Below are 10,988 nucleotides of genomic sequence, written 5' to 3'. Positions count from 1 at the left end.
GCGGAGCCGAGCGGCGCGGCCCGGCCCGGCCCCCGCGGCCCCGGGCGCGGCCCCCGGCGGCCGCTCCGCCCGCGGCCCGGGGAGATTGGACGCTTCGGCGGGAGCGCGCAGTAAGTGACGGTCCCGGCCGCCCCAGCGCGGGGGACGCCGCCGGGGAGGGGCGGGCTGGGCCGGGGAGGGCCGGGCCGCGGGGGTGTCCGGCCACGCCGTCCTGTCCCTCCCGCGGGCATTACGGAGCTGGCACTGCGGAGGTACCACGGCCTTCTCGGGTTTTCCCCCATTCCGTCTTCCGGGAAGAATCCAGTCCGGGTTTTTCCCCCATTCCGTACGCCGGGAAGAATCCAGTCCGGGTTTTTCCCCATTCCGTACGCCGGGAACAATCCAGTCCGGGTTTTCCCCCGTGCCGAACTGCGGGCCCGAGCCGGCTGCACGTGGGCGGCGGGAAGGGCTCTGCGATCCGGTATCCGCCTGGAAACTTCCTCGGGATGGGGAAGGGGGGGCTTCCCGCAGGGATGGAGCCGCCGGGCAGCGCTGGGGTGGCACTGCCCGCACGGGGACAGGGCGGTCGCTGCTATTCCAGCGTGCGTCGGCGCGGCCTCAGAGGAGCGGTGGCATTGCTGGGGAGAGTTCCCGCGCCTGCTCCAGAGTGGGAACGGGCCGTGTCCCTCTCGGACAGCGGGAGGGTGACAGCCAGAGAGCTCCGGGGCAGCTGGCAGACACGGTCAGGGCTTCCCCGCTGCCCTAGAGCCTGGTCAGCTCTGGAGCAGAGGTGGGGGAAGCCAAGGGCTCACCCAGGGGGAAGCTACGTCCCGTTGCCAGCAGCAACACAGTGCCGCTTGCACTGCTGAATTACTAGACACAAATCTCTGTTCCTGTCACACCCAGAACGAAACAGCAGCACAGAGAGATTAAAACCAGGACTAAGAAAAGGTTCAAGGTGCTGCCCAAAACAATTTTCTTCATCTCAGAAGTGAGCAGCACCTGTCAGAGATCAGTTTGGAAATGCTGGCTTAAGGAGAGAAACAAACGTGTTCTCCTTCTTCCCAGACCCAGCAGAACCCAGCTCAGAGCAGTCCTGGCTGTGTGAGGAGCTCTCTTGGTGCAATGGAACAATGCCAGCTGGCAGCAGCTGAGGAATCTGGTTCCTCTTCTCTTCTATTTGTGCAGGGACTCTGCTGGAACCTGCCAGTGATAGGTAGTAGCTGTCCCCGGCCCTACAGCTGCCAGCAGAGGCTTCGAGTGTGCCCAGCCTGCAGATCAAACTTCCAGCACCAGGATGACAACTGGGAAAGGAAGGTGGTGGGAAAGATGATCCACCCCAGCTCTATCGTGTAAGCTGTGGGCCCTGGGCCATCCTTGCGTTCAGCCTCCCCATCGGACTGTCTGCAGCCTGGACCAGGAGGAGCTGGGGAGCAGAAACAGCCCTATCTGGACCTGGAAGTGGTTGTCTAAGCCAGGTCACAAGCCTTTGACACAGGACTGCTTTTAGAGCTAGGTCTGTGGGCATGGGAATCTTTCAGCATGAAGAGGACACCGAGAGCAAGAACAAGAACCCCTGTTTGCCCTAGACTAGATTTTCAGCTGGCACATTTTAGCCCAGCCTTTTTTGGTTTCCAAAACTGACACCACATTCAGCTGAAGGCCTAATCTATTTTGTTTCCAAAATTTAGGACCTGTTCAAGATCTAGAGCCATACTCTGCAAAACCCTTGGGCCTGCTTCACTCCTTTCACTTAGGCTCTTTTTCCACTTTTTATTTCCTTGGTAGTGGCTTTTTTAAAACCGGGTATATTATGGAAAGTTTCCCTGACTGGCACGAACTGATGGATTCTGCCTGAGCAGCTGCTCGATCTGCTCAATAATTCCTTCCCTTTCCCTGCTGCTGCTGTTGTTGTGACACTGATTTCAAATTTACCATCTTTGTGCCTGAATGTCCACTACACCTGAGCTCTGCTGTGGGCAGTAATGGCTGGGGAAGTCCAGGTGCCCTGTGGGTTAAGCAGAGTGCAGGGTCTAATGGTCAGTGAAGGGCACAGTCCCCTTCAGCTGCAATGAACTCGTGACCCAGCACAATGTTAGGAGGGACCACACCAGAACTGTTACTATTCACATTTCTCTGGAAACTCTTGGGAGTTTGACAGTTCCCACAGTCTCCCAGGCACTTCAAAATTCCCCTTTGCTTCACAAAGTTGTTTCCAGGAAGCTGAGACAGATCCTGAACGTGTGGCAAGGCATTTACCTGCTCAGGGAGCTGCAGGACAAGTCGAGGTGACTGCTCCAGCTGCTGACTGACCACAGCACAGCCTGGTGCTGCTGGCCTGGGGGGGTTTCCCTGTTCCAGTTGTTAGTCGCAGATGTTGATCACGCTGCTTCATGCAGTTGTGGACAGCAGGATGGCATCACAGCATGGGAACTGCACAGTAACCTTGCCTGGAATAGAAGAGAGTGGAGCAGAACAATGGCTCCGCTTTGCAGGCACATCTTCTTCTATTCAGAGCTCATTAACTCCTCTGTCCCGGCTGCATTCCAGCCCAGAGATGCAATGTCTGCTAAACTGCAGGGAAATTACCAGAGAACTGCTGTAGAAGTTTTCAGGTCAGCTCAGCTCCAGAGGAAGCTGCGTTTTCAGGGAAGCAACTGATGATCTAAAGTTACATACAGTGCTTTTATAAACAAAGTGTGCAAATACTTCCCATAGGCTCATCCCATGGTGTTTTGCAACTCTTGATCATTTGCACAATAGAAGTATGAAGCAATTAAAGCCTTTTGTGTTCTCAGCATGAACAGATCTATCAAATTTCACAGCTCTAATCCAAAATTGGACTAATTTTAAAATTAATATTGATAATTGCCAGTGCATGACTAAGCTTGAGTGGTGCTTTCATGAGGGATTGAGAAATACTTGGTGTCTTAGATGGAGGAGTGATGCAACCCACCCTTTCCAGAGCACAGGGATGAACAGCAGTGGGGCAATGAATAGTGCAGGGACCCACCAGTCACCAGTGACTACCACAACAGGGAACTCCTACTTTGGATTCAATAAAAAGCATCCTCAGCTATGGAAGTCTCACAGCTGAGTGTCATTTTATTGGGTATGTTCCCACTGAAAAGGAGATCCATGCAACTTTCCAAAAATTAAAAATAAGAGACAGAAGCAGGAAAATGCTCTATCCTGGGGCAGATAGAGACCACCTGGTTCAGCCTGGGGCAGACTGGGGACAAGGGTTCTGGGGTTGTCCCCACACAGAGCTCCAACTGACTGCAAGGAGGCAGAGCTGAAGCAGTGAGGGCAGAGTTATCACCAACTCCCAGTGAATCAGGCATGACTTTGGAGGATCTCAGTACCCCCAAAAAACCTTCTTCTTATTTTGAGTGGGCATTCAAAAACTGTTCTGGTGGATTGGGGAACTGTGGGAAAGGTTGTGCCTGTCTCCAAGAGCTCTGCACCATTCATCTGTTCTCATTTCGTCCTAGGCAGAGTCCAGTGTGGTTCCTACCCCGAAGAAAACCCATCAGTGGTGGTGCTACAGGAGAGGTCTCACGTGAGGGCCCTCGATAGGAAGGACAGCTCTGCACTTCTGTAGCTGATGGGAGAGGACAACAGCTTGGTAACAGGAGCTACCAAGAGCTGGCAGGATGAGTTACAGCTCACCCTCTGTGCATGACTTGCATCACAGCACCCCCACCACAGCCAAGCCAGACCCAGGGACAGCTCTGGACGTGACTGTACCAGAAACAGCCACCGTAAGCCCTGAGACTACCAGTTTCAACAGCACCAAAATCCCAGATGTGGCCAGCACTGGACCTGGCATGAGCACCATGCTGCTTTCCTTTGGGATCATTACTGTGATTGGGTTGGCTGTAGCAATGGTAAGAGAGCCCAGCTAAACATTCCTGTCTCTTGCGGGTGGAGGGTGGCTAGAGGTTCTAGGACTGATTTGCATTGAATAATTTCTTTGCATTCTATTAAAGTCTCACCCAAAACTGCTGGGAACTGGTAGTTCCTGAGGTTCCTTTCTTTTTAAGGCCTTTATCCACTGCTCCAGTATTTCTGCAGTCTCCCTGAGCTCTGGTCCAAATGGGATTCCCAGCAGGCCTAGGAGAGGCCACATGTAGTATCAGTATTTGTTTTTAATAGCAGTAGGAAGTTCAATTAAAAGAAAACAAAGCAGATTGTGTTCTGACTTGTTACCTGGAACAGCTGCATTGATTTAAACCTTCTCTTGGGCCCCACAAGAAAGTTTATCCATATTAACTTTTCAAGCAGACTGTTGAAACCATGTTAGTCTCCCCTGTGGACATGGAATAATTCTTTTTGAATTAAAGTGGCCTGAATCCACCTCAGCAAGACTCACCCTGGACTGCATTTCCAAGGTTCTGCTTGCTGGGTATCAGTCCTTGAGGGTTTGGTATGTCACTAACCTTGCCATTAATGCTGTGGGCAGAAGCTTTAGAGACCAGAGTTGTGTGCAAGGGCTGCAGCTCTCCTTTTGTTATGTAACCAGATCGTTTCCCTGCCAACAAAGAACAGAAGGTAGCAGCAAGCTCCCATTCCTCGTATGAGGAAGGGCTTCACTAATACAGCCATCAGAGGAGCCTATTGCAAAATTTCATTGCAGGCCCCAGGAGGAGTTTTTCCAAAAGCCCCTAAGAAAACCTGGAAATGGTCAAAAGTTCCCAAGAGCAACATCCAGCGTTCGTAGTTGTCAGAACAAGGCTGTGGAGGCCCAGAGCCTCCCTTTCTTCCCAGCACAGGCTGACAGAGGCAAGTCCCTGAGCATGCCCTCCCTCTTTGCTTCTTCCCTTTGTACTGGGGAGGGGGTAGCAGCACTTCTGCGCTGTAGGAAATCGACACGAGAATCACAAAGGGAAGCTTTTTCATCCATATGCGTCCTGCAGCCACAGAAATGTGCTGAGCTACACCTGATAATGCACCTAATACTCTTACTCCTACTAACACACCTAATACCAGGCCACTGAGCACTTACACACGATGTGCTGCCAAGCTCACAGTGATGCATATGAAGTGTCATTTTTGTTGTCACTTCTCCCTTCCCCCACTTTGGCGCACAGTGACACCAACCTTCTCTACCTCTCCTCTGTGTGCCCAAAATTTCTCTTCTCAGCTATTCCCCATCCTACTGGGACTGCTGTAATGATGCTTCTCTTTCTCCTTCAGGTTCTATATATCAGGAAGAGGAAGAGGTAAGTAACATCTGTTGTTGGCTGAAGGGAACTCAGAGCTTCAAAATCTAGAGCAAGCTCAGGAGATAGGGAGATGATGGGGAGAGTGAAAGCGATGGCTGTGTGAGAACAAGGCTGCAGGGAGCAGCTGTGTGTGACTGAGGCAGGGACGCTGCACTCCTGGGACTGGCCCACCCTCTGACACCAGTGTGTCAAAGACTCCTCCACAGTTTTGGAAGGAGAATAAAGCTGAGCAGGAGGAGGCCAGGGATCCTGAAAACTCATCACATTTCACCTATGAGATGCATGAAAACAAAGGAGAGGGTTATGTGTTTATAAAGAAGCTGGGAACTCCATCATGAAAGGTGTGGATCTCAGGTTTCAGCCATTCCCAGATTCCTGTGTTTTCCAGCAGCCCAGGCAGTGACAGCAACTGGCAGCAGCACAGTGCAGAGATGCAGCTTCAGCCCAGGAGTTAATGTCTTAATTTCCTTGCTAAGCTCCTGGCTGAAAATAGAGAGGAGAGCAGCAGGCAGGGAGAAACACATCTTGGTTCTCCTGTCTCACAGCAGGGACTCCGGTGAAGATCCATAAGCTGTGGTACCTCCTCCCTCCCTGACTCCTTGGGGCAGGCCTGGCCAGGCCACAGACTTCCAGAAAGTGCTGCTGTCTGCTGTAAAATTTCCAAGCCCAACACCAAAGCCCGGGTCTGGGTGCTGCTGCAGGAGCAGCCAGTGCTTGGCCTGTGAAAATAGCACTGCTGGAGATAATGGTTGTGCTGGCAAACCCATAGAGAAGCAGGGGAAGAGTGTGTCATCCTAACACTTGCCAAAATAGCTATTTGTGGTGACACTGCCAGTAACTGCTTGTGTGTTTCCTTCTACCACCCTCCAAAACTCAGCTATAGCCAAAGGCAGGACTCAGTGTTTTCCCAGGAGCCACCCCATCCATCATCCATCTCTGAGGAGACCCCTTGGGTAATAAGTCATAGCTCTGTCTCTTGAAGCAATGATACAAGAGTAGGAACAGTGTCCACAGGCATCAGCCCCCTGTGAGAATCTCTCTCTTTCCTATTTTCTATTTATTGTTTATTATTTTCTATTTAATTTTGTGTACTTCAGCCCCAGAGTTAAAGCACTCTCAGGCCACTGCAGCTTGAAATGAACTGCTACTGGCAGACTGTGACATGGCAGGATGGGCTGGTGTGGGCAGAGGGACGGGGGAGAAGTCACAAAATGCCAAGCCAGTATGTTCCACTGTTTCTTTTGTCCCTCCACATAAAGCCTAATCTTTTAAGGTCTGCAGGAACTTACATCCTGATTCCTCTGTGTGTAAATGCCTGCCAACACAGATTAGTGATGGCAGTTAATCCCTGTAACTGCACTCTGGGTGTCTTCCACTCCTGCCAGCTGTGTGTAGTAGGTTCTTAGCCTCATCCAGCAAGAGCCATAGGAGCAGAATCCCTGTGCAGGAGGAGCAGCAGCCTGCAGAAAGGCTCAGCAGGGGGGTGGGGAAGCAGCCTGAGCTCTGTTCTTCTCAACCAACCCTTTCCCTCTCCTCCCATGGGCAGGCTGGAGAAGCTACGGCACCAGCTCATGCCCATGTACAACTTTGATCCCACTGAGGAGCAGGATGAACTGGAGCAGGAGCTGCTGGAGCATGGGCGAGATGCAGCATCGTCCCAGGCATCACAGAACAAGGTAGGCAGCAACACCATGAGTGTCACTACAGCCACTGGTACCTGCACTGCTCTTGTTACAGGGTCAAGGAGATTTTGTCATGGGCTGCAGGGTAGGGAAGCCAAGTAAGACCTGAGGAGGACTTCCCCATCTCTGCTAGCCCTGGAAATAGGGACTTGAGCATTTTGGAGTGCTTAGGGTGGACGGAGGAGCCAGGCAGGTCTTTGACAGGAGGCTCTCTCCTTCCCAGTGTAACAAGAGGTAGGAGAAATAGGAAAGAAAGGCTTCTCACCACTGTTTGGGTCCAGCTTCACAGTGTTTTCTGTTCCCTTTGTCACCACCACCACACAAAAAGTGTTTTTAAAAGAGAGCCAGCAGGGATGGTTGGAACAGGCTGTCTCTTACCCAGCGACACAGCTTGTCCTTAGAGTAGACACACCTTTCCTTTCATGAATTGCTCTCCAGCTGCTCTGTGTTGCCCATGTCATCCCCTGCTTTTCCTGTTCAGGGGCAGGAGTTCTCCCAAACAGTTTCAGTTTCCACACACCTTATACCTTCAGATAATCTCTAGCAAGCTTGGTTTGGGCAGAAAGGGAAAGAGGAGATAATAAATACAACTATAATTATAAAATACTTACCTTGAGACATTCTCGACCTGCTAAAGAGCACAAAGATGTGTTGGAATATGAAAGATAATCAACGTATGGAACATAATAGTTTGGAAAAGCAGGAAATGTGGTGTGTAAAAGCAAAGGATCTTGTCCTCTGAGTAGCACATACTAGGACAACATCAGATCCCTCTATTAGTCCACATAGGGGGCTTACCTGGAGGTAGTAAAGGGGGGAAATTGTAAGGCCAGAATTAACCTTAGCACAGTAAAAACAGATCCATCCTCTCCAGGGACTGGCCAGCAGGATACCTCAGATCCCTCTTGCTAATGCTTGGGAAGTACAAGAGTATAAAGATTTAATGTAAAAGGAGAGGGAGAGTCTAAAACAACAGCTCAAGCTCAGGCAATGGCACATTTCCAGGCCTTCTTGATATCTCAAGCCTTTTCAGGCTACCTTGCATATATAAATAGTGAGACCCAGTAATCCAATGATGTGGGGATTTTAAACTGGCATGGATGTGCTAACTTACTCTCCAGCCTGTAGTATTTTCCTGTCACAGCCTTGTTAATGCCTTGTTAGCCAGGCAGCCTCCCCTGGAAGGGGTGAATGCAGTTCCAAGTGTGCAGCCTGTGCCCAAGCACAGCCCTGAGCCAAGGCAGCCGTGCTGGCGCTCAGCTCTCCTGCTCCCCTGCAGGTGCTGCTGACGAGTCAGGGAGCCCTGCAGAGACCCAGCCGCCTCGTGTTCACAGACATGGCCAATGCCATCAATGCATGACCAGGACCTGCCCTGCTCCAGGATCCTGCTGAGAACAAGGAGGATGAAGCCAACAAAGCAGTGACTTCCCTCAAGCATGGCTGATCCACCGAGCCCAGCTGGTCACCTGTTGGTTTGTGTTACAAATGGGCACAGGAAGTGCCATCAGTCTGGGAAGCCAACCCTTTGTAAGGGCAGTGGTGATTTTCTGCTGTGTCTGTTACCACTCTAAGGTCTTGAGCTCCAGTTTCTGGGCTGGCACTGCCTGGTAACACCTACCAAGCTTTGTGCTTAGGAACAGTGCCTGCCTTGTACAGATTAACCTGTCAGAGCACAGAGCTGTGGTCTGTGGGTCAGGGAAGGAGAGAGGTGCATGTTTCAGAGACCTTCTCCACTGGCTCTGTGTGCCCAGGCCCCAAGGAAAGTGATGGATGGGCCTCTGCAGTGACCGCAGCTCTGGCCGGTCCTGGGAGGGGACTGGTGGCAAAGCCTCTTTGAGCCAGGAGAGCTGCCTGCCCCAGCTGAGGGGTGACCTGGGGCACAGCAGGGAGAACACAACCATAGGATTATCCCCTCCCAGGTGCATGGCTGCTGATAAATGTGCGTCAGGGTGATGTTGAAGCACGGGGAATTCACTGGCTTTAAAAAGTGAAGCGGTGAACATTTGGCCACTTAGATCTTAACTGAGGAAGTGGCTGAATATCCCAAATTAGAGCTACTCTATAGACAGAGGGATTTCACACAGCTAGAGGCAGGGACTGTCACTGTCCGGCTACTGGTCTTAGGAGTAACAGTGCTCGGGCAACAAAGAGGAATTGAGCAGAACTGGGGGTTCCAATACCCCATAGCCCCTCCTGCTTTGGCTCAGGGAAGTTTCTGCAGTGCAGAGTGTTACCCAGAAAAAAGGATTAAGCTTTGAAATACTTTCTTTTAAATAAGGAAGAACATGTATTGGCTCAACAACAGCCCAGTGTTTGCCCCCAGAGATGACTAACAGCTGGTTTGTACTTCCTTACCTGCCAGGACCTGCAGTCAGAGCCTTCTCTTCTTCCTGCTGAAGGGAACACAGAGCTTTGCGTTAGCCTCTGCTCGAGTTACCTGCTAGGAACAGGTAGGTGGGACTAGACAGGTAAGCCAGGGGTTTCCCTGTAGCCCTGAAGCATCTCTCTGCCTGTGCATCCTTCAGGGCTGCAGGAGTAAGAGAGTGCAAAGGGTCTCTGGCCACCTTGGCATGTGGCACTGCAGTGTGGGGGCCTGTCCTCTGCAAGCCTTTTGATGGGCACTGGCCCCAAGTGCTGCAGACCAGCACAGCAGCCAGGGACCAGCATCAGAGCCCAGCCCTGCACTGATCACCTCCTGATCTTTGTGTGGTACAGGCATTTGTCAATCAGATTGTATTCCATCCACAGCACCAGTTAAAAGGGAATCAGGGCAAGCCAAAATTTGAATGCAGACCTAAAGCTTTATGCAAGGAGATGTTTCAGAGTGGCAATTCAGGTATCATGTGCTTTGTTGCTAGTTTGGACCTGCCAGTTAGTTTTTGTTCTCCCACCTGTTTTCTTTTCTTCCCCCGTGTGATTGTTTTTTCCATATTCATTAAATGCAGACTGTTTCCTCAGCATATGCCCCTGACCCCTGCAGGGCACAGTACCTTACCAGCTCTTCCTCTTCCACTGACACAGCTGCCCTCAGGGCAGCTTTGCAGGGCTAAGTTGCTTTAGTTTGTCAGTATCCAGCTGTCTTTTTAGAACTAGGGATTTCTGGGAGTATATTAGGGGTTGGAGTGTGGAAAACAGCCTAGCCCTCATAGCCAGGAGATGTGGCAGGAGGCACTCCCAGGCTGCTGCTGTTTGCCCCCAGGGATGCTGCTGGGAGGAAGGTGCATGGATACAAATACTCACTGTAATGCAGATTAGGTCCTTAGAATTTGGAGTCTGTCTGTGGGTATTCCCAGTGATCAGCTGAGAGACAAATACATAAATACATCTGCTACCCACACACACACTTCCCATCTCCTCCAGGTGCTCAGTGAGAGCAGCCACACATCTGATTTCTCCACTGCCTCTCACCTTTCCATGCTCTGCAGCAGCACAGGGATGCAAGTGGCAGCAGGGGGGTCCAGCTATCCTAAATTGCAGCATTTTCTGCAGAAATCTTAGGATTGGAACTTTCATCTTTGTTTTAAACTCAACAAAAGGCAAGTGTGAGCTGAATTGTTTCCTCAATGCCTCAGCCCACTGCATGCCCTGCTCCCAGCTCTGTGTGCTGCAGTGGGAGCTGCCCAGCAGTGATTCCACCAGGCCAGGTGCAAACTGCACCTTGGTCCATGGTTTACTGAGATAAATCCTGTGCAATGAACACACCAACAGAGGAATTCTCTTGAACCATCCTCCCTGTGATGGTAGGCTTTGTCCTGTGATGACTGCCCTTTAAAGTAAAGAAGTACAGATAGTAAGATTAAAAGAATATTATGGGTAATTGCTGGGCTCGTACTGGAGTATTCTTTTAGTTCCATAGCACCTCCTCTCACAGTTCTTGGAAGTATATGTATAATTTAGCAGAAGCATTATGATGTAATTTAATTCAAGTGTTTCTGTGTTTTAAAGCATTGAAATATAATTAAACTATTTACATGAAAGTCTAGTGTGATTGTCTTTTTTTCCCCCATCATCTGCATTTTCCCACAGAAACTGCTGGAGTGTATCCCCAGTATCTGCTGGTAATTTGTGTGCAGTGAATTTCCCTGCTCTTTCAAAAACT

The 10,988-nt window shown here is 50.8% G+C and overlaps 1 protein-coding gene across 5 annotated transcripts; it reads left to right on the top strand.

Annotated features, from left to right (window-relative positions):
- Positions 1-25: 25 nt before the first annotated feature.
- Positions 26-10,866, top strand: C11H3orf18 (chromosome 11 C3orf18 homolog). 5 transcript variants are annotated; one of them, XM_048315691.1, is made up of 6 exons: positions 26-110; positions 1,168-1,331; positions 3,478-3,869; positions 5,179-5,204; positions 6,754-6,883; positions 8,169-10,866. In XM_048315691.1, exons 3-6 carry the CDS (start codon positions 3,636-3,638, stop codon positions 8,247-8,249), a joined length of 471 nt encoding a protein of 156 aa, XP_048171648.1. In that variant the 5' UTR covers positions 26-110; positions 1,168-1,331; positions 3,478-3,635; the 3' UTR covers positions 8,250-10,866. The 5 variants fall into 5 exon arrangements, with proteins under 5 accessions (XP_048171648.1, XP_048171647.1, XP_048171646.1 ...); XM_048315690.1 differs by having other exon boundaries at positions 3,474-3,869; XM_048315689.1 differs by having other exon boundaries at positions 1,168-1,457.
- The last annotated feature ends 122 nt before the right edge of the window (positions 10,867-10,988 follow it).

This window comes from Corvus hawaiiensis, chromosome 11 (genome assembly GCF_020740725.1).
Source record: "Corvus hawaiiensis isolate bCorHaw1 chromosome 11, bCorHaw1.pri.cur, whole genome shotgun sequence".
NCBI lineage: Eukaryota > Metazoa > Chordata > Aves > Passeriformes > Corvidae > Corvus > Corvus hawaiiensis.
This window is presented reverse-complemented; position numbering and strand designations above follow the sequence as displayed.